The 27,724-nt window shown below is 46.0% G+C and overlaps 1 protein-coding gene and 1 long non-coding RNA gene across 6 annotated transcripts in view; one reads left to right on the plus strand and one right to left on the minus strand.

Moving 5' to 3' along the window:
• GARNL3 (GTPase activating Rap/RanGAP domain like 3) overlaps positions 1-27,724 on the plus strand; it is a 146,743-nt gene that overhangs the window by 109,825 nt on the left and 9,194 nt on the right. For all 5 annotated transcript variants that reach the window (XM_077850767.1, XM_077850766.1, XM_077850769.1 and 2 more), the window contains 9 exons: positions 446-561; positions 2,425-2,529; positions 3,618-3,692; positions 7,108-7,219; positions 11,981-12,079; positions 12,419-12,535; positions 13,104-13,279; positions 14,800-14,958; positions 21,293-21,359. In XM_077850767.1, the coding sequence (XP_077706893.1) occupies positions 446-561; positions 2,425-2,529; positions 3,618-3,692; positions 7,108-7,219; positions 11,981-12,079; positions 12,419-12,535; positions 13,104-13,279; positions 14,800-14,958; positions 21,293-21,359 (1,026 nt within the window). The remainder of the gene's footprint in view (positions 1-445; positions 562-2,424; positions 2,530-3,617; positions 3,693-7,107; positions 7,220-11,980; positions 12,080-12,418; positions 12,536-13,103; positions 13,280-14,799; positions 14,959-21,292; positions 21,360-27,724) is intronic.
• Positions 436-27,392, minus strand: LOC144285562 (uncharacterized). The gene is made up of 4 exons (XR_013353837.1): positions 24,276-27,392; positions 20,636-20,687; positions 13,133-13,253; positions 436-7,301 (listed from the first exon to the last, which is right to left on the minus strand). It is a non-coding gene; the product is annotated as an uncharacterized LOC144285562 (long non-coding RNA).

Raw genomic sequence — 27,724 nt, forward strand, 5'->3', positions numbered from 1 at the left:
GAAGGAAAGGGAAGGGAAGGGGAAAGGGGAAGGGAGGGGAGGGGAGGGGAGGGGAGGGGAGGGAAGGGAAGGGAAGGGAAGGGAAGGGAAGGGAAGGGAAGGGAAGGGAAGGGAAGGGAAGGGAAGGGAAGGGAAGGGAAGGGAGAAAGAGTAGATAGGGGCATGTCTGGTGGGTACTAGGTCTTCAAGTAATTAGATATACCCTCTGCTCAGGAAGCTTGCAGTCCAACAGGAAAAGGAAGACAGACATACCTATGGACTATGGATTTGTATAGAGAAATTTAGAGAGGTTTTAAGCAATCTTCCTTGAAGGAAGGGTAGCGCCAATGGTAATACCAGTATTGGGAAAGTGGGTGGCATTCATTTTGAGGAGTTTCTTTGAGAAGGACATTCTTCAATAGCATGTTAATTTTTGTAACTCACTTTGTAACTTGATTTATTTTAGTAATTAATGGTGAAAAAGCCACTTTGGAAACCCCAACATTTGCCCAGAAACGTCGACGTACTCTGGATATGTTGATTCGATCTTTATACCAGGATTTGATGCCAGACTTGCATAAGGTAACCCTGGGTCCATGGTCTTCTTTCCTTCTCATGGGTTTGAGTTGAGAACACAAGTCCTAGCAATGAGTCCCAGTTCAAATGGCGAAGGAGTTGTCTCGATCCTTGCTGTCAACACCAGACTGTGGCCACATGGCTGACATTTGTTCTTTCATTGTTACCACGAGAGAGTGTTAAATGTCCATACACAGGAAAGTGATTTTCAGAGATCATAGGCCTGTGGAAATGGAGGTGCAGGCTTGGCACCATGGTGTCAGTCAGTAATTTCTGGAGCATTGGAGGGTGCTTTTTTGGGGTGACTGTCCTTGGTGGTACTACTCAACATTACCAGTGCCATAGAGCTGGTGGACAGACAAGAGTGGGGATTTTGGAGAGAGACCAGGAGCTTTTTAAGGATTTCTGGAGATTGACTGGCTAGCTCCATTTACAGACACTGAGATAAACATTTACATTTACTGCAAATTTGCTTTGTGCCAGACAATCCCTAGGCTGACGGTATCTCCACACTGATGAGACCCAGCACCACCTTGGTGTCTTTAGGGGCACCCATGTTCCTCAGAGGCCTCTATACTTGGTGTGAGATCACCAGGTGCCATGGGCTCACTATGCACATAAAAGCATTGCTGTTCAGAAGTATTTCCTGCCTTTAACAGGGAAGTACAGAATAATTGGGGAGATTCCTGTAGACTCCTTGCATTCATAAACTCCAGCAAAACGCACTGCCAGTGATGCTTGTAAATAAATGAGGCATTGGGTTTCAGGTGCTTATGTGGGGAGATGAAGAATATCAAGGTGAGCTGCTGCTCGTGTGGTCCTTTCCCTTGGGTACAGTGACCACCACCATTTTATAGGCACCCCTTGACTTCTGGCTGGCCAGTATACCCTAGCTACTCACAGGGATTAGGCCAAACTAACCCCAAGATGCTAATGAGCAAGCCATAATCACTAATCTGTCGATTCCTTTTTCCCCCCCTAAAGTCAGGTAGAGGTGCAGAGAGGGTTCCAAGGTGAGGACACCATGCCCCCCTCAGGTCCCAGCTGAAGCATGGATGCCTGAGGCCAGCTTTCCCCCAACCCCCAGTTGAAGCCATGTCCCCCTGTTAGATGCTCTCAGATACTGTATGTACTTCCCCTTCATTCTCCCATGTGCCAATCATGTATCAGTTCCTCAGTTCTGTCTCCCCCATTAGACTGTGCCCAATAAGGTCAGAGACTGTGTATCACACCCCCACATCTGCCAGACTAGTGGGTGCACAGTCAGTACTTGCTGCCTGAATGAGCATTCCCATTCTCTGACTATATGCTGGAAGAGAACAAACATTTATGGAGTATGTGCCTAAGCACTGTGCCCAGCACCTTACACGCACTTCCTCATGTAGCCTTCATAACATGCCTAGGAGACAGGTATTAGCCACATAAAGATGCTGAAACTCTGAAATTAACACACTTGTCCTAAGTTACCAAGAGGGCCACAGAGTTGCACAGCTCCAGGGGTACCATTCACATAGACTTCCACCTGCCTTGTACCAGGGTGTCACTCTAGGAGAACAGCATCCCTGGAGCTGTGTGATAGTGTGGCCCTATCACACTGTTGGAAGCTAGTAAGCCCTGGAGCTGCTGGTGTGCTTGATTTCAAAGGCTGTGCTCTCAGCCATTATGCAGCACTGGCTATCCACCTGTTGATCTTCTACCCCTAGCATCTAGCACAGACCCCAGCATTTAAGTGATGCTCCGTAAATGCTTATGGAGTAAGTGGGAGTAAAATAACATTTGGACAAAGAGGTCTGTATTTAGTTAAGGAGAAGCCAAAGGATGAGACTTGACAACGATTTTTGGAATTCATAACTTGTTTTTCTTTTTCAGAACATGCTTAATAGACGATCTTTTAGTGACGTCTTACCAGAATCACCCAAGTCCGCACGGAAGAAAGAGGAGGCCCGCCAGGCAGAGTTTGTTAGAATAGGGCAGGTGGGTTTTATTCTGAAACCTCTTTGGCAAGATGTGCAGTCATGAGCCCCATGCATACCAGATGGCCTGCCTGCAAAGAATTTCATGCCTGTGTACTCCTGTGGGAGCTCTATAATTTCACTCAGGATTACTGTGGAAACCACGATTAAGATTTTTGATAAACCCCCCCCAAAAAAAAAGATTTTTGATAACCACATAGGCGTGGTTCTCTGTGGGTATGAGTGGAAGCAAAGCCTTCTGCAGAAGAGGGAGTGCCACTACCTCAAAGCAAGAGACCACAAGGCCCAGGCTGGGCTCCCTCTTGTCAAGGGAGCACATACCATTTGCCTGCCTCCTGGGGACTTTCTGAAGAGTGAGAAGCCCACATAGGAAAAGCATGTTGAACTCCTCCTCCTCCTCCCTGGCAGCAATAAGTGCAGAAGGGTGGCGTCCCTGTGGACCTGAGTTCCCACTCCGCTGGCTGGAAGCAATCCTCAAAGTTAGGAGGCTCCCACTTAGCATCTTATTCCAGATTTTGGAGGAAATCATTGCCACTTTGTGTCACTCCCACGTGACGTCCATATGTCTCAGTTCTGGGAGGTGACACAGCTTTCTATCCTGATCCCTTGTCACAACACAGAGGAGGAGAAGAGCTGTCAGCTGCAGCTAAAGGTTCTGACCCAAAGGAGAGAACAAAGCAGGGTGACCTAGGAAAGCTTAAGGGCAAAAGTAACTTGCCCCAAACAGGTACATTGTGACAGGAGCTCTCCCATGTGGGTCCTTTGTTTAAAGGCACTCTGACTCTGCTTTCAGAGATTTCACCTCATCAAGTTTTCCATTTCCTGGGGTAGGAATCACTGCACTGAGATATCAATTAGTTGAAATGATAGGCATTTGGGGTCATTTGGGCTAGGACATTGTCATTAGGGCTTCACCGTATTCAGCTGGCAGCATTCCTTGGCTGCAGTGAGAGGGAAGTGTGGGAACCTAAAACTTTAGTCTAAAATTACTCCTGTTTTATTTAAAACTTCTTGCAAATCACAACTGTTGAACCTGCTGTTATTTTCCTGTCTGATAACAAACTTTAAAAGAGATCTCTGTTCTGTAAGGCACTAAAACTGAAATCCATTGTGAGAGGAGATGCTCCATCAAGCTTGGTGGCTTCAGGGATCTGTAAAAAAGAGGTGAGTTGATGATACTCTCAGGTTCCCTTATGAATGTCCTTTGTCATCAGTGAAGTTATTGTAATTCTTAGAGATTTGTGGGACAGGAGGAAGACAAGCTTGTCTGCTGCAGAGTCCCCAGGGGAAGCCCCAGATAAAGTTGAGCAGCATCTAGTGAGAGCCCCAATTTCCATACCATGTGTGTGCCTTTGCCTGCTTAAGTGAAGCAGAGCTGCTGGACCGGGCCTGGTCAGGCACATGGGGCTGAGGGGTGTTCCTCCAGCCTTGTGTGCATATACATGGCCTGGACATCTTGACCAAATGCATGTTCTGATTCAATAGCTCTAGGGAGTAGTCAAGATTGTGCATTTCTAACAAGCTCTCATGGGGTGCCTGGATGCACTCAGCAAAGCTCTAGGGCCGTGTTTCCCAAGCTTTTGCATATACTACAATCACCCCCTTTTGAATTTATGATTCATAAGTCTGGAGTGAGCCCAGAGAATCTGTATTTCTAACAAGTTACCAGGCAAGGCTGATGCCACTGGTCAGAGGACCACAGTTGGGAAACCACTGCTTAATTTGTAGTTCATTCAGTCACCCCAGAAGTTCTGTGGGCTGTGTATCTATTTTTGTCTCCACTTTTCTTGGAGAAAAAAATAGGTGGTAATCAACAAGAGAAGAGCAAACAATAAACTAGTTGCATAGGAACTTACTATTTGCATGATTTTTTATTATAAAACAAATCTACTTCATTATGTCTGTGTTCCAAATATATATATAGGTTAGTTAAATGGAACAAACCCACAGACAGTGCATTACTAGAGAAGTGTCCATTATAAAAGCAAAAAGAATTACAAATGCATTTACTATAAAGGTATATATGCTTTGTATCTGAATTATAGAACCTACACACTTTAAAGTCTGGTTTCAGGGGAACAATGAGCTCAAAATACGACTAATGCTAGAAAACCACAACCAATAAGACCAGATTGATGGCAAAGTATCTTTTCCAAAGGTTGCATTAATTCCCACTATCGGCTTGTTTGTATGAATGGTGAAATTCACAGTGTTCCCAAGAGCTCTATAAATACCAAATTCCAGCAAGATTTAGTGACCTTCTTGATAAGAACTTCCTAGGCATACGTAAAAATGAAAGTCTGTGGAAATATAACTTGTTCAGTGGTGAAACAGCAAAGAAAGAACTTCCATTTGTTCTATCAGTTCATAACCTACCAGTGGGCCACAGGCCTTCCTTGGAGAAACACTGACCTAGAGGCCCTCGTGGACTTCAGTGCAGTTGGCTCCACAGAGGCCAGAGTCCCACATGCTGCTCCCCAGAGCATTTTATTTCCAAAGAAGAGGCTTTGTCAACCTCTTTGGCATCCATCAGTTCATAAGCTGTGTTAATGTTCTTAGAGGATCCAGCAAGGAGTCCTGCACTTAGGCCACGTTCTTGCCCTGCAGAGTCTGCACCAAGTCCCCCAAGTGGCAGAAGGGAGTCCAGCACAATGACAAATACCATCAGTCCTTAGAGTGGAGAGCCCCTGTGGGATCAGGTATAAGTATACTGACACTTCATACATGATGTCCTCAGGCTACCTGGAGTCCCCTGCCCCTTTGAGAACCCACAAAAGCAGTGGACACACACACACACCCCTCACACACACACACACACACACACACACACACACACACTAGGCCACTGAAATGTACAGATGGCACATGTACACAACATTTTGAATCTAATTTCAGGGTTACACACACACCTCCTTAAGCTCTCTATGGATCCTCTAGGACCCTTAAATCTTCTGGGTTAAGAACCACTATTTAGCATAAGTATTTTAAATTTGTGTTGTCTGCTCAGAGAACATTTTGTCATTAAGAGTTGGTTTTTATGTCTTGGTGTTACCAAATGCCCAGACATCTGTGTCTGTCTCCCAGTTGGCATTTATAGTGGCTTTGCTTTTTCATGTCCTCCTGCTCAAAGTCACAAAGTCAGAATTTCCAGACATCTTCTTAGGGAAATACCATTCCAATTAATGGCCTGCACTTGTGTAGACCTTTCCAGGTTGTAAAATGTCTTCACATTCTTTGTGTGATCTTTCAGAAGGGCCTGAGCCTCATCTTAGCAATTAGAGGATTCAGTTTGAGACTTGTGAGTTTCTTAAAGGGACAGTGTACTTTTCTAAGAGCAGTAATACACACAGTATTTACTCTCATCCCAAATGACGTCTTTGAAGGTGACCTCACCACCACCACTTCTACTTTCAGTATGCACACATGTGCTCACCCAGTACATGCACACATACACACACCCCAACGTGCACACATGGAGTCTTGTACCATCCCCAAGGAGTGTGTGATTGAGAGTAAACGGGCAAATGTAAAACTTTCACCTGTCCTTGAGAAGCTCCAAAAACCTCTTTGTCCTTTGAGGCCAAGCCCGTTGGCTCCAGGCATCCCCATGCAGTTCTGGAGCAGCTGTAAGGGAGGCCTCACCCTGATGTTGTAACCAAGCATAAGACAAAGGGGAAGAGTTTACACGGTATGAATACGTCATGTGGGGAACGTGAGTGGGTTTCAGGCAGCACTTTCCATATTCTTACAAACGTGTTGTTTTTTCCTTTAAGATTTTGTAGCCCTAACTGGGTCAACCAGCAATTTTCACATTAAAGCAACATCAACTTCTTGCACTGTGTATAACTTAATCATTTTATTGAATCAGCAGCATAGAAATCTGACTTCTTTTGTAGAATTATATGGGTCTTCCTATCAGTTCATGTGAATGCTCCAAAAAATAGGGAGCAATTGGTTCAACTTCAGGTATTAAGGAAAATGTTTGCTTAGAAGAGGTTACCAATGCTTCAATTGTCCCCAAGGAAGATTATTACATATGGAGACAGCTCATGGTGCCAGAAACATGTGACTTCCCTCCTTCCCTACTGCACATGTTTTGAAAGGAGACATTTAAGAAAGGTAACTAATGAGTGTCCAGCTAGCTTAGTCGGTGGAGCATGCGACTCAGTCTGGGGTTGTGAGTTTGAGCCCCACATTGGGTATAGAGACGACTTAAAATATTTTTTTAAAAGATAAGAAAGGTGGGCAGCCCCGGTGGCTCAGCGGTTTAGCGCCTCCTGCAGCCCAGGGCGTGATCCTGGAGACCCTGGATCCAGTCCCACGTCAGGCTCTCTGTATGATGCCTGCTTCTCCCTCTGCCTGTGTCTCTGCCTCTCTCTCTCTCTGTCTCTATGAATAAAAAAATAAAAAATAAAATAAGATAAGAAAGGTAACTTGAGTGCAGAGCCTATTTAGCTCCCTGGGTTCAGCAGGTACCTGAGCTGTGGTCTCAAGCAGTGTACCAATACATTTCCATCCGAGGGACCCTGGAACATTCCTTCTGGTAAATTTATTTTCCAATGCTTCTGCTGTCTTGCAGCCCTGGGAGCCCCAGTGTTTCTGCAGTAATTTCCCCCATGAAGCTGTGTGTGCGGATCCCTGGGGCCAGGCCCTGCTGGTTTCCACTGATGCTGGCGTCTTGCTAGTGGATGGTTAGTGAGTAGCTGCTCCTTCAAATGTCTTTGTCTGTGTAACTTGTAGGACTTCTGAGATGGGTGACTGCCAGTCAATTCCCTGTAGATAAAGGTGTCATCACCAATGAGGTTAGCAGTTTCCTTTCCTTACAAAATTAACCCCTTCTTTTCAGGATATGCACAAGCAAGCTGGAGAGTGAGTCGTGCATGACAAGTTCATGCCTTCCCCAAATCTGGTTAGCCTGTGGACATCAAAATGACCTGCAAAAGAATCTCCTTTTGGCCAATACTTATCATTCTAATATTTTACCTTAAATCAACAAGAACGCTCTTGTTATTTGGAGCTCCTATCTCAGGGACATGCCCTCTCTCAAAGCTTTTTTTTTTTTTTAAGGTTTCTGATTCAAAAAGTATTTGGTGTCCAAAATAAATAATGAGAATCTTAGATAAACCAATTTTGTTAGCTGTAGAAATAGCAAGATTCGACAGGAAGACAGATTTCATATTTATATAAAATCAAACTTTTTGACAACGAGATGCAACTGGGAAGGTGGTCAGTTCCTGTCACTGCAGATCAGCCACCAATGGGACATACCCTTGGGGAGAATGCTGTAGAGAGAGTTTTACTTCAGATAGAGATTTCATTTAGACTAAAGGACTGGGTGGTGCCTTCCAGCAGGAGGCCCCTTTGGATTTTTCCAGACTTCCAGTGAATGTTAAAGGGGCTAGACACCAGTAGCATGTCATCTCCTGGGGCTTCAGAGGGAGCCATAGGCATAGAGGCAGTGTCCTCCAAGGGCACACCCTCCACAACACAGAAGCAGGCTGCCCAGTCTCAGGTACTGATATTCTATGAGATTCCTGAACACTGCCACTGAGAGTGACATAATGGCCTAAAATGGCTACATCTTCCCATCCTTGGCCTTCACGCACGACCTTCACTCCCTCCTATGACCCTGTCAGTATGTTTCCTAAGTACTGGGTATGTGCTGGGCCCTTGGGAAGGGGAAGTAGATGCCTTCTGTGGGGAAAAAAGAAAGCCATACTTTATAATGGACTTATTTCTGACTTCATTTGTTACTTTAAATGTATGTTTCAATGTATGTTTTATATATATATATATATATATATATATATATATATACGCACAACATATAATTGTATATATAATTAATTTACTCATTTACTAAAAGGCAGATAATCTAAAATTTATAAGCTGAGAATTTAAATTAAATATTTAATTTTAGAAACCACCAAACAATTAGAGAATCTTTGTGATCTTAAAGACAACTTAACCTCTGTGCACTGCAGATTTCTCTGAAGTGGGGGGAATTTCTTAAGCAGCTGAAAACTAGTTTCCAATAATGAAAATTAATAAAATAAACAAAATGGGAATGATGATCAAAACTCCAGGAAGGGATTATGGAGGTTAAAATACCCATGTGAAGTGCCTACGTCAGTGTCTGGCACGTAGCAGTAATTTAGTAAACAGTTACTGTATTTCTGACATCTATCCCTGTGAACATGCTAAAAAGGTAACAAAATCCATAGATTTTTATCAGAGGTGCAACAAAATAAAATAACTTACTTTAAAAAACAACAGACTTTAGATGTTCAGTCTCATGTCCTCGTTTTATACATGAAGAAATGATGTGACTTGCCCAGGATCACACAGCTGGTTACTGGCACATCTGGAACTGGAACCCAGAGGTGATTCCTAGTCCAGCGCTCTTTCCACTAAGCCAGCTACATTTTATTAAACTCTACCAATGTTACTGTCTTTACCTTAACACAGGTTTCCAAAATACAGTCCTGAGCAAGTAATTATGAGAAATGTGTTGATCGAAAGAAAGTTATATTCTACCTGTTTGTTCTTTTTAGAAAGGAGAAAATATGCTTTTAAGGCTTGCCTGAAAATCACAGCAACAACAAAACAAAAACAACAAAAACCACAGCAACAACATTCTATTTGAGTTGCTTCTGTTTTTTAAAATGTAAAATCCAAACCAAGATTTCCACATCCCCTTCTGAAATGTTCATCTTTTTGGATACAAAACTTAATGGAGGTATTAAATATAAGGATTCCTGTGATGTGCCAGGAAATTCTTTTCTTCGAACTTGAGGGAAGTGGTCTTACACAGATGGTAGCCATATACACCCACCAGGAGCTCAGATTTATTTCTCATATTATTGTTTTCACTCCCTGGATATGCAGCACAGCTACCCTTTTTGCTTTTGTAAGAAGAGAATAACCCTTAAGGCTTTCTTTGTATTCCTCCCTATGCTTTCAAGCCATAATGTTCTTGTTATTTCTTTGTTTACCTTTCTCTTGTCGATACTTAATCACATTATGAATCATTTCTATGAGTGAATCTCTCCATTTCCTTTAAGGCCAGGTTCCACTCTATCCCATTAGTGTCTGCTTAATTTCATTAGACCTACCCCCTTGAGAGTCTGCTTCTGCCAAGGTCATTATTAAAACTCGAGGTCCTTTATATTCTAAGTGTAGCAAAAGCTACTTTGAAGGGAGACTGAATGTTGATAAAAGATGCCACAACCATTTGTTTTAGGTTTGCAGTAATAGAAAAGCCAGCTCTAAAAAATCACTGCTTCATAAAAAGATTACAAGAAGGAAAACATTGCTACAGAAGAGTCATTAAGTCATGTGTCACTTTCTCAGATCCTTGCTTCCTCCCCCTGTCTGTGCTACGAATAAACCTGTTCAGCCACCTGAGAAAGATTTGATGGAGAATAAATGCTAATTTATTCTATACACAGGTGGGCTGCTACACAGTATCCCTCTGTCTTAAATCTCAAATGAAGCGCTTCTGTTGTTTATGAATTTCTTACAGTACTGTTGCTTGTGTGCTGGCCCCTCGGTCCACGGGGATGCGGTGCTGCTTATAGGCTAAGAGTACAGGCTTTGTACCCATACAGACCTGGGTTTCACATGTTTAAGATGTGGCCCTGGACAGGTTATTAGCACTTCTGAGCCCCAGGTCCTCATCTGTTAAATGGGAATATTAGAAGTTCCTACCTAAGAGGGTCATTGGGGCATTTCAGTGAATAACATGTGAAACAGTTAGCACTGAGGCCTGGCATGCAGGATGCCCTCCATGTACGTTAGCTGCTGTTTACAAAATGAAATAACCAGGGTTCCTGGGTGGCTCAGTCAGTTAAGTATCCGACTGTTGGTTCCAGCTTAGGTCCATGATCTCAGGGTCATGAGATCAAGCCCCACGTTGGGCTGCCTGCTCAGCATGGAGTCTGCTTTCTCTCTCTCCCTCTGCCCCTCCTCCCATTTGTGTGCACACACACTCCCTCTCTCTTTCTCAAAGAAATACTTTTAAAAATGGGATAATCATAGTTATTTAGTCAGACATGATGGTGGGTATTGGACTGATCATCCTGTGTTTTGAAAACTCAGGTCTGCCCCCAGCAGAAGCACAATACCTGAGATTCAGTTACTTTTATGAAGGCCTGGGGTAGAGGGGGAAGGAAAGTGGTTTGATGGGCTATCATAGAATTTACATTTGCTGCGATAATGTAGGGGAGCTGGAGCAAGCCCTCTGTCTAATAAAAGCTTAGCAGGATCTGTGCTTGGACAAATCCAGAGCCCCTACTTGCCTGCAAGGAGCAGGAGAGGCCCCCCTACCACCCCCAGAAGCTGTTATGAACCCCATCCCAACAACGAAAGCTCTGCTCTCTCCTGGGCACCAAACAGGGAAGAATGAACTCCCAAACAGACAGATTTCTAGAAAATCTAAGACCCTCAGGGACCCATGAACCTAAATTGCTACAAAAAAAAAAAAAAGAAAAGAAAAGAAAAGAAAAACAAACCCAGACTCACAACAGAGCACTGGAAGACCTAAATTCAGATAAAGTATATCAATAAAGAATAAGCCACTTATCCAGCCTGAAATGTCTACACCGTCCCAGGACCTCTTTGCCTTGTGCTGATTCTACATCAAGCTCAGAACAGACCCTTTGCTCATGAAAGAGCCTTAATATTTCTTTTGGCCCTCTCTGTCCTAGGGACCCCCAGAAACAAGATATTTGCTAGCAATTTAAGTTCCCAGTAAGCTTAAAAGCAAATCCTACATATCATTGCAGTGTCTTTGATCAGCCACTTGCCTGACCTCTTTCTGAACGTTGCCATTACAATTAGTGTTTTTCTGTTATTTGGGCAACTTGGTCATTTCTCTTTAATTTTTGTCTAAAATGGAGATTCTCCTCTATGGAGAAAAACTAAAAATGTATCGGTAAACTCTTGTTGATATGGACATAGGCAGGGAATAGGGTGTGTTCGTATTTAAGTACAAAAGGAAATTTTAACTTTGCTTTCTGGAGAGAGATGCAGAATAAGCTAAGAAGTGATGCAATTTCAAACATTACATAAAAATAAGAAAATACATAAGAGAAAGAAAATACATAAGAGAAATACATAATTAAACTGGCTGTTTAAAAAAAAAAAACTGGCTGTTTAGTCCTTTAGTACAACACCAGTAAAAACTGGGATGGAGAGATGCTGCTTTTTCTTTGATGAGCACTGAAGAGAAGAATATAGTTTTAGGCCCCACTGCTCTGCTTTCAATATAGAGGAAGGAATGTCAGTCCTTCTCCTTGAGCTGAGAGAATGTGTTTAAACTCACAAACATTCTAGAAGCTGACTTCCCTTTCCTAGAGAGAACCGGAGTCCAGGACCACTCACAGGCACGTTTTATAGGTTCTGAAATCATGGGCTAGGTATAGTCCTTGTAACCTTGTCTCCTCTTCCAGATGACCTTCCATCAGTGCCCGTGTTTGACAAAACCCTGCCAGTGAAGCAGATGCATGTGCTCGAGACCCTGGACCTTCTGATCCTCAGAGCAGACAAAGGTGATAGTCCCCTTTCCGGTGGTGTCCTCTGGAAGGGGATGGGAAGTGTGTAGCCTTCTTTGGCTGTGAGGGTCACAGTGGTCTGACTGCTTGGGTTGTGCCAGCTACTGGCTCATGGGTGGCCAGTGCTCAGTGTCACCAGGTGGCCCTTTGTTCTCTAAGGTGGGGGACAGTCAAGGAGAAGGGGGGCACATCCTTCAGGGCAATGTTCGGTAAAGATGGTATGGGGTTTCCTCCCAGTTCTAGAACACCTCAACTCATAGTTCTGTAGCATTCCTGCACAGTCCACTCTTGGGGTCTTCCCACCCATCTCCTCCTGCACCTTCTTTATCTCACCAGGGAAAGACGCCCGCCTCTTTGTCTTCAGGCTCAGCGCTGTGCACAAGGCCATCGAGGGCAAACAGCCTGTGAAGAGCAAATGTGATTGCAGGGACAACAAGCTGGAGAAAACAAAAGGTGACTGGAGTCTACATATTTTGGTGGGTTCTGTTCAATTCTTTTTTTTTTTTTTTCTCAGACTGTCCAGATTTCACTGGAAATAAAAATGCGTGGGAATTTGATTTTATTGGTTTGGTTTTTGCTCGGAGGCAGCATCCAGGTAGCGTCAATGTTTCCCTAAGAGAAGCCTGAAAGGTAGTCCAACAATGGAGGGCTAGAGGAAAGTCTAGGCCTTGCATGACAAGTTTTGAAGGTAAGTTGAGTTCTGTTCGCAAATCAGCGAAGAGGGACTTTTAGCCTCTGGTTCCTCGAACTCTGCTCATTGTCACTTTAATTCATATGGTGTCGTGGCCCTGAAACTAAGACCACGAACTCTGGAATACAGGGAATATGGCTTCCTTAATTTTCCTGAAACTCAACCTAACTTGTATTCCACATCTCTGTTTGCCTGGTGGCTGGAACATTTTCAGGTACTATCCCTGGGTTATGCTTAATTTCCAGAGTCCTTGGGTGTTGCCACGTTGTCAAGGCCTGGGCATCTCCAGGCTTCTGTCACGTGCTCAGCATCATCTATATCCCTTCCCAGGCTGCCACCTGTACGCCATTAACACTCACCACAGCAGGGAGCTGAGGATAGTCGTCGCCATCCGGAATAAATTGCTCTTGATCACGAGGAAACACAACAAGCTGGGCGGGGTTGCCAGCATCTCCCTGTTGTGTCCCCTGTCGGAGTCACCTGTGGAGGAATTCCAGTATATCAGGGTAGGTCCGCTCTCCAGATCCCTTCTCTCCCAGCCAAGGTGTCCAGAAGCCGACTCTCTGGTTCCTCCCAGGGTCTATCACCCACTAAGCTTGTCTCACAGGTCAGTACCCAGCTGGGGAAACCCTCGACTGCTGCCTCAGTTTCCCCAGAGGACTATAGAAAGGATTCCCCAGAAGCTCTCCCTGAAAATTGGCCTTTGAGCAGAGATGCAAGGAAAGTATGGGAGTGAGGAGGGGAGCTGGGAAAGGGTGCTCCAGGCAGAAGGAGCAGCCAGTCAAGAACCTGAGGCCCTGTTCAAGGCATAGTCAAGAGGCCACAAAGGCTGGAGCTGAGGGGACAAGGCAGAGAGGTCAGAGAGACCTGGAGGCCATTGCTAGGATTTTGGCTTTGACTCTGAGTGAAAGGGGGCAGCCACTGGGAGGTTTGAAGCAGAGAAGTGGCATGTTTTGAAAAGATCTTTCTGGCTCCTGGACAGAGGAGAGCATGGGGGGGGAGGTGGCGTCCATGAGCAGGAAGGAGGAGACCACTAAGAGGCCAATGCAGGATCCCAGCAACAGATGATGATGGCTTTGGTGGCTGGAGAGCTGGAGGAGGCTGCCTTGCCTGCCCTAGCCAGTAGGATTTGCAGATCCACTAAGGGTGGAACCTTGTGAGGGAAGCCTCCATGATTGCCCATTCCTGCTCTTACCATCTCTTACTGCTTTTTAAAAACTTTAGTACATAGGTATGAACCGTGTCACACATTTGACTCCTAAGGCTCACTTCACCTGTAGGTGAGCTGAGCAATTATTTTTACCAGATTTAAAGCCTCAAAATTTAAAGCCTCATAATTCAAATTATGTGTATCAATTTCTGCTGATACCCAATTTTGAGGGACAGACAGCCATAACTGTGACATTAAAACAAGTTAAAATTTTGCTCTAATTAGGTGTTAGTCTCCTAAATACTGTAATTAGCCATCTTAATGACTATTTATGTACAGCATGTACATTTCTGTGGAGTATCAGCTCGGAAATCAGATTTCCTGGGCACAGATATTGGCTCTGCCACGTATAAACTATGTGAATAAAGGCAAGTCACGTGACCTTTGAGGCCTCAATATCCTTATCTGTAAAATAGAATAATAGCCTTACCTATCTCATAAGGATCCAGGGAGGACAGTACCTGGCACTGTGTTAAGTGTTCAACAAGGTTAGCAGCTGTCATTTGATTATTATCATCAAATCACAGGACAGGGCCAGACTATCTGAGGGCTAATGTGGATCATGCTGTTGAATTGGTTTGGCCAGGTGTGGGTTTTGAGGACAGGTGGTGGGGGGCGGGGGGGTTGTCTGGCACAATCCCCGCCCCCTTTTCCCCTGTCTCCACCTTCCCTGCTGGCAAAGGGCTCTGCAGGAGCCTTGTGGGGTGACCCTCTACTGGATGGGAGTGGGCAGGCGGAGGGCCAGGGTTAGGGCTTGATATGAAAATGGCTGCTTGGCGTCTGACCCCTTCTCTCCTGTCATCATCAACCACACAGGAGATCTGTCTGTCCGACTCTCCCGCGGTGATGACTTTAGTCGATGGGCCAACTGAAGAGAGTGACAATCTCATCTGTGTGGCTTACCGACACCAGTTCGATGTGGTTAATGAGAGCACGGGGGAGGCCTTCCGGCTGCACCATGTGGAGGCCAGCAGAGTGAGTTGACAGGCAGTGGGAGGTGGAGGGGGAGCCAAGACCACCAGGAATGCATCTTCTAACCTCGCCATGGTGCTATAATGAGGATTTCTTTAAAATCATGTACAGTTTACCACAGCAGTAACCTGTGATATCCTGTTCAGGCTACACCCCATGGGGTCACCTTGTAGATCAAAATGATTCCATCTAATCTAATTGCCCTATCACCTCGTTCAGCCTTTCCAGATCTTCCCTGCCATTTGGTCCTTCCTCATAGAGGAGAAGTGAAGGGTCGAAAAACTCAATCTGAGTAACTAAAGAAATGAGAACATTTGTATAGTCATTCACTCCAGAAGGGCCTCATCCTCTCCCTGGCCCAATTCACAGCTTGGGGCCCGGGTGGCTGGAGTGGGCACACCCACCGGGTCCATCCCCAAAAAGGCCCCCTAGTAATGGAGGAAGGGATGGGACACTAGGAGGAGAGAGAAGGAGTATCTCCCTCTGGCCTGAGCTGCACAGAGTACAGGGATGGAGTGCAGGGATGTCCAGGATTTGCAAGAAATCAGGGGCTCACCTGCAGCTGCACTCCTTGCTAAAGATGCTAAAGATGATGGGATGGGGTCTGAACATTGGTGCCCCTCGGGGGCAGTGAGCAAGCTCACCAGCCTGAGACCCAGCAGCCTGTCACTGGAGCTGCTGCATGCTGACACGCAGATGGAAGAGCTCTTCAGCCATTTATCACTGCAAAGCAGGGCAAGGCCTGATAACACTGGAGCCACTTGAGGTTTGTGCAGTCTGAGCCAGCACCCCGGCTTGGGTACCAGGGACCCCACAGAATGGGGATATTGCCCCCATAGAAAGCATGGTTCCTGATAAAGACTTCCAAACATACAGACTTACACCAGTCCTGTTCAGCTAGGCCCAGAAGACTGCAGAATTCTTTCTGATTGTGCTTTACAAGAAACTTGTATTAGGGCATGCCCTACCCAAATAGTCATAAAAAATTGCTAATTACTGTGTTAAGAAGGCTTAATACCAAATGAGAGATTTTAAGAAACAGAAAATTTTTTTTAAAAAAAGGAAAATCTAAATATAATTAGGAGACCTTGTCTTCAACAGTTATCAATCACAGATCATCTGTTGTTTCTCATATATATATACACACATATTTGGTGATGTCCAAACTTGTCTGCAACTGGAGTCATCTGAGGAGCTTTAGAAACTACTGCCACTGTGTCCCACCCCCAGAGATCTTGCTGGTCTTCGGTGTGGCATGGGCTTTTGGAATTTTTTGAATGATCCTCCATGATTCTTACGTTTGGACAAGTCTGAGAACCACCGGTATACATTGCTTCTCATCCCTGGCTATAACTTCCTTTTTTTTCTTTTTTTTTTATTTTATGATAGTCAGAGAGAGAGAGAGGGGGGCAGAGACATATGCAGAGGGAGAAGCAAGCTCCATGCACCGGGAGCCCGACGTGGGATTCAATCCCGGGTCTCCAGGATCGCGCCCCGGGCCAAAGGCAGGCGCCAAACCGCTGCGCCACCCAGGGATCCCTATAACTTCCTGAAAGCTTTAAAAAGAAGAGTGCTCTGACCCCACCCCAGATCAATTAAATCAGAATTTCTGGGTGTGTGGGAATCGATATGCTTTAAGTCTTGCCAGGTGATGCAAATATAGCCCTAGTAGATCGAGTCTGTCCTGAAGCTCTTCCTAATTTAAAGCCAGAAAGACTGCCCCTCCATCCCAGCACCTGGGAACCCATAACCTCTTCCAGCCAACTTCTGAGGAGGAGAGGCCCAATTTGGCTTTAAAAGTTCTTTGCTCTTCTTGGGGGCACCTGGCTGGCTCAGTCAGAAGAGCATACTACTCTTAATCATGGGCTTGTAAGTTCAAGCCCTACAGTGGGTGTAGAGTAAAATCTTAAAAAACAAAAAGTACTCGCTTTCCAAAACCATGTGACCCAGCCAAAAGAGGTAGAAAAATCATGGCCTGGCAGCTCTTTGTTCAATCAACCCTTTCCCTGGCAACTAGTTTCCTAAGACTTCTTCATGCTTTTTCTGCCAATTGTTATTATTTATTTATATTTAATACCCTGATAAATTTATTAGAGTGTGGATTTTTTTTTCTTCATAAGATAAATGAAGGCCCAGGAAAAGCCAGGTTAAAGAAAGTTTTCTTGGGTGACTCCTGTGTTTTGTCTTTCTAAAAGTTACCAGGAATAATTAAAAAATGTTTTGTCTTTTCATCAATATGCTTTTTAAAACCAAATATGCTTTTTTTTCTCTAAGAGAAATCTTTAAAAAAAAAATTTTTTTAAGCCCTTCCCTAGGTCTAAGTGGGTCAGTGTATACATTCCATCCTCTGGTATATCCTCAGCTGCTGAGTGTTTACTGAGCAGGCATGGATGCTTAGACATAGCCACTCATCTTTGCAAGGAATTTACTGCCTGATTGGAAAGATAAACCCTAGAGAAATGAAAAAGGTAATGAACAAAGTGATTTCTATAGCCAGTTAGAAATGGACTAACATTTCTGTCTGGACACAGGGCTAGCTTTTTCCCAAGATGTTCCTATAGCCCAGGCCCTGATGCAATGGAAGCAGGAAAGAGAGAGAGAGAGGCCAACCTCCCCTAAGTCATTGGGCATTTCAGGGTCATTCAAGTTACTTTCACTGCCTGCTGCTCTGTGCATGGCACCAATGTGGATTTTCTGGCCTAGTTTCCCACCTCTATACCTCATCTCTTCTTAGCCAAGCCCATTCAATTTCCATTGCAGCCTTCAACCCACCAGAGGGTCTAAGAGAACCCTAGGTCAAGAGAGGAAGTGTTTAAGGCATCAAAGCAGCGATGTGAAGGTCAACATCAAGTTGATTTTACAGGCCTATTGTGACCTACTGCCCCAGCTCCAACAGCCAGCCTTGGCCTCCTTCCCAAAACAAAGGTCTCCTCTAGAAGGAACTGCAGGCCTGGTAATGAGATCTAGGTTTCTGGCTTAGTAGTTGGGCCCAAGTCCCTATCTTGACCATCTACCCAGAACCCAGTTTGTCTCAGTGAAAAGCTCACCCCAGGATCACATGGGAAGGTCGACACTGACCTAGCAGTGGCTTCCACATTCAGCTGGGGCTAGGAAGGGTGAGGTGCAGATGTGGTTTGTTACATGCCTGTTTTGAATTTTCACAACCACCATACGTTACTTTTATCATTTTTAAATACCAATAAAATGAACTACTTTTTAATCAAATAAAAAATTAACAACTAACACCTGTGTCCTACCTTAGACCTACTATAGGAGGATCTCTAGGAGCAAGAACCCAGAATATATTTTTTAAAGCTTTCTAGTTGGTTTTGATGTCCTCACCTGGTCAAGAAATGTTTCAGAGACTGGTTCCCGCCAGGCCCTCACTCCAGGAAGACCCGCACAGGCATCAGAGCATGAAATGGGTCTCACTGTGCTAGGTGCTAAAAGAGGTCTGAACAAAATGCTAGGGAATGCCAGAGGAGGAACCGGTTAAGTCCAAGTTGTGGTATCCCCGAGTGCCAGCCCCGTGGCCGGAGCTCTGCCATTGCGTGCCCTGCAGCCTCAATCTCTGCACACAGCCATGCTCTGCCACCAGTCCTGGGAGCCCCTGCTGGACCTCCGATGTGCCAGCGACTTCCCTGGTGTCTGCTGCCACCGTGCTGGGACCCTGGTCCAGTTCTGCCTGAACTTCCTCTACTCTGTCATGGCCACCACCCCAAGCGCATATACAGGCCCTGCTTCTAAGCCAACAGGCTGTCCCATCCTGCCTTTCCCGCTCTGGTTAACCATCTGTAATTATAATAAACACGGCCACCACTGAATGGTCACTTCTGTGTCTGGCCCCGTGCACGTCATAAGAACCATCTCATGAAATCTACCCAACAGCTGTGGGGAATGTACTATTGACTTCCCCATTTTTGCAGCAAAGGAAACTGAGACTCAGGAGGAGCATTTATTTACCCAAAACCATGCAGCTAGTAAATAGCAGAGATAGGACTTGAAGCCAGGCTATCTGACTCAGAAGGCTGTGCCCTGAACCCCAGTATGCTGTGGCCTCCACAGCCATGTCCCAAGGCATGATGAGGATAGACCACCAAAAGTCCAGGCTACAAAGCCAGTAGCACCTGGCCCCTCCTCTACCCCCTCAGGCTGGAATAAGTGCCATCCAATGACAAGTCCCTGGGACACCTAAGGAGGAAATTATTCTAAGTCAGAATGGTGAGGACAGGAAGGTTCCCTTTGGGTATCAGAGGGCTCACAGGCTGCTCCCTCATGTCAAGTGCCCTCCCGTTGGTGCCAGGCCCACAGCCGGGTCTTGCTGTCAGCTGACATTACGGAGCATTTACCAGGTAGCAGGTCCTGTCCTAGATGCTTCCGTAAGTGGCCTCATTGACTCCTTGGCCCCCGCAAGGGTAGATGTCTCCTTTTACAGATGGAGAAACTGAGGCTCTGCAAGGTTGAATGGGTGGCCTAAGGGCACACACCTCTGAAGTGACAGAGCTAGGATTTCCTTTGTTCAGTCATGCATTCACTGAGGATTCATTCTGCTCCTGCCACGAGCCAGAGCCAGCCCCCATGCTGAGCACGTAGCAGTGAATAGCACAGAGGAGGCCTCTGCTTCACAAAGCTTATGTTCTAATGGGGAGAGGAATCTAATAGACAAATAAGTGAACGTCAGATAGCAACACCCACTATGCAGATGAGTAAAATAGAGGCGTATGATATATAGCAGGGGAGGAATTATCTGGTATTTCATCCTCAAGTCTATCTGCTCCCAGAGTTGGCATTTGACCTCTGAGCCTCACAGTCTGCCACCCCCTCTAAAGAACCCACAGTCCTTGTTTGGGGAATTTGCCTCATTGTACCTTGTTTTATGTATTTATATGCTTTTCTGGTGTTTTCTTGGGGGCAGAACCCTGCCTTATTCATTTCTGCATGCTGAGTGGCACTTAGTAGTATAGTGTCAAATGATGACGCACAGGAGGGGCCAGGAGATCCATCTGAGGGAAGCCAGAGCTGAGGCAGAGGCCCTGGCAGGGGGTCAGCAGGGGTTCAGCACAGCGATGGTGACAGCCGTAAAGCGGAGGGCTGGAAGCAGAAGGTCCATCAGCGGGGCCCAGGTGGGCCTGGGCAGCATCCACCCTGGAAGGGGCTGGAGAGATGAGCTGAGGGAGGGCAGGCCCTTGCTCCTGCCCAGAGAGGTCAGACCTCGCCTGGGGTGGCAGCAGGCCCACAGAGGTCTCACCTGAGAGCTCCTGAAGAGGAGGGTGCTAGGCTTGGGAGAGGGGAGGGTTGCCTGAGACTTTAGGGCTAGCTCTGCTCACAAAAACGAGGTTCAGGAGGAAACTAGTCACATGTGAGAGGAAGATGATAATAGTGCTGACTGGGCAGTGGTCTGGCTCTTCTCGAAACTTGGCCTCGTCTTATGGAGTTCTGGTTAAGGTCCTGCAGATCTATTGTCATTATGCCAGTTCTACAGGAGAGCTGGGCAGAGATGAGCATTGGCCAAAGGACTTCAGTTTGGGGGAGAAGGAAATCTTTGTCGAACCCAAAGAGGACAGACCCCTAATCATGGAGGGGGTTGCAGACTATGGGTGAAGGCAAGTGAGGGAGTGAAAGGAGCAGGAAATGTGTAGAGGGCTGGGGTTTGAAACTCCAGGGGGACCTAGAACATTACCAGGTTGTGCGCTGTCTTCTCAAACCAGACCCCGCTGCCCAGGAAGACGAGTCTACCTGGAAGTAAGAACAGAAAACAGAACTAAGCCTTCTGATGCCCTGTCTGTGGTGTGCTGCCTCCCTCCAAGTGCAAGAGAGCAAGAGAATAGAAGTGAAGACCTGACACAGTGGTTTTGAGGCAGGAGGAAGCCTAGCTAAGTGTGAGAGTGGGAAAAGTAGGTTCAAGCCTTGGCTGCAGCACTTACTCACTGCCTTCCTCTCTCGGAGCCCCACTTCCCTCATCTGTGAAGTGGGAAAAATACCACCACTCCCAGGATCGATGTGCGAGTGAACTGAACTACCCCTGTGAGGAAGCTTTGGGAACCAGGACACACCACCCAAACAGGAGTCCTGTTAACAGGGTGAAGATGCCCATCCCCCAAGAGCTCTTCCACAGGTAGAAATGATGGTGACAAAGTCCCAGTGGGGAAAGGAAGGGGAGACAGTTCTGTGCATTGTAATCATGGCCACCTAAGGCGAAGTGACCCCATAGCACCTGAGTTTACAGAAAGCCAGGCCCCATCCCCCACCACCACCCCACCAAAGCCTTGAACTTGAGAAAGTCTTTCAACAGTGTCGTGTCCAGCCTGCCCACCCACCATTGCCATTATCATTGCAGGTTAATTTTGTGGCAGCTATTGATGTGTACGAAGATGGAGAAGCCGGGCTGCTCTTGTGTTACAACTGTAAGTTGCTAAAATTAACTGCTCTTTTCCTGGGCAATTTAAAGGGAACCAACCCTAGATTTACCTGGTGCCTTGTTCCTGTGACCTTAATTGCATTCTGGGGAGCATCTAAAAATAGCATTCCAAACCTGGATCTCCCAGCCCTGGTGAGATGGGCCTGCCTGAGGCACTGTCTCTAGGGTATGGGATGCTGACAGTGGCTTCCATTTAAGGAGCCCTTACCATGTGCCAGGCACTGTGCTCAGTAGACTCCAGTGACTGTTTCATTGAATTCTCAGGTACTGTTATTACCTGAGGTTTGGAGATAAGGCCCCCGAGGCCTAGAGAGGTGAACTACCTTTCTTGGGATCACACAGCGAAAAAGCAGCAGACTTATGGTTCACATTTGGGGCCCTCTTGACTCCAGCACCCCAAATTTTAACCACGGTTATTCTACTGTTTGCTGTTTCCCAGATGTTAATAAAATCAGCCTAAACTTGGCATATCGAGCTTCACATGGTTTGGCTTGGGGCCAGTGGCAGGACGGGTTTAGGGAAGATAGGCCAGATCAAATGTATCAAAGAAGGTCTTTAGAGGCACCTGGATGGCTCAATCAGTCAAGTGACTGCCTTTGGCTCAGGTCATGATCTCAGGGTCCTGGGATCGAGCCCTGCATCAGGCTCTGTGCTCAGCAGAGAGTATGCTTCGCCCCCTCTCTCAAATAAATAGCTTTAAAAAATACACACACACAAACAACAAAGAGGATCTTCAAGGATTTTCAGTATTTCAAAAGCTAATATTATACTACAATAAAAGGATCCTTTAAAAGCTAAGAGTAGTGAGGTATTTTCCTGGATAAGCCTGCCCAGGGTAACTAAAACAAAAAAAACATATTCTTTCAGCCTAGGATTGTATCAATTTCAATACACATGTGGCTAATGCTTTGATTAATCTTTGATTAATAAGTATGGAAGAGCTAATTACCAGCAGAGAAATTTGTCTGGTAAAAATCATCTTTCGAGACGCAAGATTTGATAGCCAGGTGGTAAGGGGTCCAACAGGCAAGGCAGCAGGAACAGAGCTTGCTGCCCAGCTCCAGCGGGATTCCTGGGCCCCACAGCTCGGCCAGGCTGCTTCTGCTGCCCTGGCTCCCAGATTATAGGGCCCAGTGCAACAGGGGGCCCACTTCTTTAAGATCTTTTTATCTCATCTCTTTCACATGTTGTCTTTCCACTTTATTGAAAAATCTAGGAGAAAAATTTGTTGCAGAATGCTTTAAAAACTGATGTAGATTTTTTTTTTCTTTTAACTGCTTGAAAAGATGGAAAGGACTTTAGGTGGGAGAGAAGATAAGAACAGAAGGATAGAGCAGGCTATTAGAATGAGGTGATTAGTCCCAAACTGAAAAGGGAACATGGAAACAAACGTGGCTGACATTCTCTCTGTACCAAACTGGAAGCTCATGGAATCGGCAGGTAGGCAGCATTCCGCCTGCAGGCTGAAGTGACCCAGCACTATGCCAGGTGTGATTCAAGCAGCCTTGCTGGCTCACAGATCCCCAGGGAGTCCACGTGCCCTGGCTTTGCTGGTCTCCTGGCTTCAGGCTCTGGTTTCAATCTCAAGATGAGATTGCTGTGTCTGTTTTCCTAGACGCCCCAAGCTGTCAGAAGGTAAGCTCTGTGTGTTTAGATGCCATGTGGGTCAAGGCTTCGGGAATCCCAGAGGTTCCCAGACCTGCCTCCGTCCTCCCCAAACTATGCCACTTCCTTCAGTTTCTCTGGGTCAGGAATCTGGGTTTTCAGTTTTCATCTCCCTCCTTCTTCCAGCAGGCTGGTGGTCCCCAGTGAACAACCCCAGACAATAACCAGCTGGGTTTTTCCACCATCCTCCAGGTCATTTCTGTAACTCATTGCCCCCACTCTCCCCCTACCCCCCCCCCCCCCACATACACAGTGCTTGTTGCATTTGCCTGTTTCCATCCAGATGCCTGTGGTGTGAAGGCCCTTGTCAGTAAGGGGCTGTAGAATGATCTTGGTATCCCCTCCCCCTGATACCTGATTTTTATCAGTTTCCTTTCTATTTCCTTCTTTTAAAGATTTTATTTGTTTATTTGACAGAGAGATGGCAGAGCGAGAGAGAGCATGAGCAGGGGTAGGAGGGGAGAAGGAGAAGCAGGCTCTCCGCTGAGCAGGGAGCCTAACTCTGGGGATCATGACCTGAGCCGAAGGCAGACACTTAACCCACTGAGCCACCCAGGCGCCCATTTCCTTTCTATTGCTATTAAAAACAAAACAAAATAAAAACAACTTTTATAAACTGAGACTTCCATATAGAGACTTTTATCTCAGATATGGTAAAGATGAAAATATTTTATAATAGAAATTAGAACTTCTAGTTATATGTTTTTGAGAAAAATGTATTTGCAAGATAAATTTCAGGGAGAAAGTATAAATAGTTTAATATATTGAGGATCTTATTTTCTTGTAATTAATCTCTATCTTGAATAGCAGAGTCAATCTTCACTTACAAAAAGAAAGAAAATTTGGGCAGCCCCGGTGGCTCAGCGGTTTAGCGCCACCTTCAGCCCAGGGTGGGATCCTGGAGACCGGGGATCGAGTCCCACGTCGGGCTCCCTGCATGGAGCCTGCTTCTCCCTCTGCCTCTCTCTATATATGTCTCTCATGCATAAATAAATAAAATCTTAAAAAAAAAAAAAGAAAGAAAGAAAGAAAATTTGGCCGTGACCTCAGCATACAACAATGATTCGCCTTTAATGCAAATAATAAATTTCAGTACTAAGATGAACTCTGTTTGCAAATGGTGTTTTAAAGATAATCACACAAGGAAACTAAAAATGCTCACATAAGTACCATTTATTCTCAGCACGACCACGTTTAACCTAAGTCTTAACTTCCAGGTGAATAAAGAATACACAACCTACCTCTCATGTCTGCTGTGACGATTAAACAGGATTATACTTGTAAAGCCCATAACACATTGCCAGGCATGGCAAGATTTTTTTCCTCCTTTTATTCCAGATTCATCAGAGCATTAATCAGAATCCAGTTTGTTCTGTAACCTCCATAGACTCTTCTACATGCAGAAAGGAATTTTTCTTCAGAGAAATTTGTTTTAAAATTAGAAGTAGTATCTGCCACCCTGCTCCCACCAGCTGGATGGGGAAGGTCAAGGGATGAAGGTCATGGACTCTTAGCTCCTTCCTGTACCAAGACATTTTAGAATCCTAACCCCTCACTGCAGCTCCCTCATTCAGGCTGCGCTTTCTAAACCCCAGCAGACGATCTTCTCTGTGCCAGGCACATGTTAGATTCTGGAGACACAGCAGTGAAAGGCGCTGCCAGGGACTGCAGTGAGCTCATAGATTAGGGGAGAGCCGGGTGTGGACTCCAGCACTTTTAACTGTGAACATGCTTCACAGCTCTGAGCTCTATGCTTTGATTACTTTTCTAAGCCAGTTCAGTCTGATTTAGAGCCCCTTGTCCTCAGGTGCAGAAACCACCACTATAAGTTATTGGGAGGGAGGGCCCTCTACTTCTCTGGGGTCATACTGGAGTTTCTGGAGCTTATTCAACTGGAAAGGGAAGGAAGGAGCCTTGGAAATGCAGTCTGGGTCACCTCATCCTTGCCCAAGTGACCGTTGTTCAGGTGGGCAGCTCTGCTCTGGGACAGGCACATACCCACCATCCCCTGCCATCCAGCATGTTCTGTGCTCCATGAGCTCAGGTCTCCTCCAACCCAGACCCCCTCAAACCCACCAGCAGTCTGCTGTTCCCCCGGTGGGAGTTGAGGTAGAGAGGAGGTGTGTGTAAGGGACCCAGGCTGGGCTTGAAGATCACATCACTGCTGTGTGTCCTTCCTGGAGGGGGAGGAAAGAGTAGTTCACTCATTCTACAAAGATTTACTGAGCACCTAACGTTTTGGCTGTGAGTAAAACACAAATCCCTGCTACTTAGAGTGTACATTTCAAAGGGGGCAGAGAGACAATTAACAGGATAACTAAGAAAAATACCTACTATGGTGAATGGTGGTATGTGCTTTGGACATAAAGCAGGGAGAGGGGCTGGAGTCGGGCAGGGGTGGAGAGGGCAGGTCTCCATTTAGGGGAGGTGGGAAGGAAAGACCTCCCCAGACAGGGATGCTCAGAGAGAAGACCCTGAGTCAAGAAAGGGTGTGGTCTTTACACAGACCTTGAGGAGGGAACATTCTAGTATTTCAAGGTGACCCCAAGATGACCAGTTTGGCCAAAAGCAGCGTGAGCGTGAGTGTGGGTGTGAGTGGATGAAAATGTTATCTAAAGAGGAGCAGATTTGGGACACCTGGGTGGCTCAGTGGTTGAGCATCTGCCTTCGGCTCAGATCGTGATCCTGGGGTCCTTGAATCAAGTCCCACATTGGGCTCCCCACAGAGATCCTGCTTCTCCCTCTGCCTATGTCTCTGCCTCTCTCTGTGTGTCTCTCAGGAATGAATAAATAAAATTTAAAATTTTATTTTAAAAAATAAAATTAAAAAAATAAAGAGGACCAGATTCAGGGAGGGCCTTGTTGCTGGTGAGCAGCTGGAGGATTTTGAGCAAAGGGGTAACAGGATCAGACCTAGGTATGAAAAGGAACACAGGCCGCTCGGGCCGCTGTGTGGAGAACATCACAGAAGCGGAAGTGGATAAGGCGGTTCACTTACCAGGTGCCAGCACACGTGTGATGAGAGAGCTTGTAGCAGCACATAGCACTGGCGGTGCTGAGACATGGTCAGACTCTAGAGGTTTCAAAGTATGAGTACCAAGATTGTGGGCTCATGAATCTAACATGGTGTGTGCCAGGAGGAGAGAAAGGAGGCTGCCTTTTGGGACTTGAGCAACCGGAAGAATGGAGACTACCATGTATCGAGATGTGGGAAACTTTAAGAAGAGCGGATTTGAGTTGGGGGGAACATCAAGAGCTGAGTCTGGACAGGTCAGTGCCTCCCAGATATGCTAGTGGAGACACTGGAGGCTCAGAGGAGAGTGCCTGTGGGAGGGCCTCTTTGGGAGCTATTAGCAGGTCAGTGCCACTCAGAGTCGTGGGGAATGGGGAGGGGACCGAAGAGCTACCACAGGGAAGGAAATCTCCCCAAAGACAGCAGTTTCATTAGGGAGCAGTAGTCCTGGAGCAGGAGGTAAAGGTCCTCAGGACACCTTGATGAGAGCACAACTATCCCTGGGAAGTAGCCAGAGCAAATGCCACTGCATGGGATGAGAGAATGCAAGAGGAAGTAGAGATGGGAGTTCAGACCAGCCTTCCAGAAAATTTTGTGTTAGGGGGAAAGAGAAGGGGAGGGTTCAGTAAAGGAGGAAGAGAGGTCACAGAGGAGGAAGAGCAGTTGCTTTCTAGAAGGTGGAAGAAGCCAGCGTGCTTGTGGGCTGTGGTGGGCCAGAGGGGCTGGAGGAGGGGGGAACCAGTCACACCCACACTCAGAGCTGCAGAGCCTCAGGCCAGAGCAGAAGGCGCAGCAGGGAGGGGCCACTCTTCCTGAGCCGCTGTCCTCTCTGGGAGCAACACTTCAGCTGAGGCTGAAGATAGCTTTTTCTCCCCTAGTGAGTCCACCGGAGAAAAAACAAGACACCGCTGACTTTGATTCATTTTTCCTCTCCTAAGGACTCTGTTAGTTAAACTATATGAGACAATTGCTTTGCAAGCCTAGTGGTCACATGAAAAGGAGTTCCTAAACGCCAATGGCAGGCTGCTCCAAACAGACCTGACCAGATGGGAGCCTCATGGGCCATAGCAGCTGCCAGGAGGGCCTTCCACTTGCCCCTGTGCAGGCCCTGACCAGCAGCCTGGCTTTTACAGCCTCTCCTCCCCTGGTGGTGGGGGGCGGGGGGAGGCACAGCTTTCTGTTCTAAACAGGGATGGGAGTGAGTGCCTAACGGGCATGAGGTTTCTTTTTAGGGTCATGAAAAGATGGTAAAATTAGACTGTGACACCATACAACTCTGTAAATTTACTCAGATACAGTGAATTGTACACTTAGAGATGAATTTTATGGTATATAAGTTATATCTCCGTAAAATTATGGTATATAAGTTATATCTCCATAAATTTTTATGGTATATAAGTTATATCTGTTTTTAGGAGTAATTAAGCATAAAATTGTATGGCTAAAACATGCTGGACTTCTGGAATAAAAAGAGCTTTTGCATCCATATGGACCATCTCATTTGGAGAGGATCTGGATCACCTGGACTTAGTTTAGCACTCAGAGCAGGCCACGAACAGGGCAGCTCTTCAGCCCAGCCTTAATCTAATTCTGGCTCGTGTTCCCCAAGGTGACACAGTCCCCCCTCCTTTTTTTTTAAAGATTATTTATTTATTCATGAGAGACACATACAG

The sequence above is a fragment of the Canis aureus genome, chromosome 16 (assembly GCF_053574225.1).
Source record: "Canis aureus isolate CA01 chromosome 16, VMU_Caureus_v.1.0, whole genome shotgun sequence".
Classification (NCBI taxonomy): domain Eukaryota; kingdom Metazoa; phylum Chordata; class Mammalia; order Carnivora; family Canidae; genus Canis; species Canis aureus.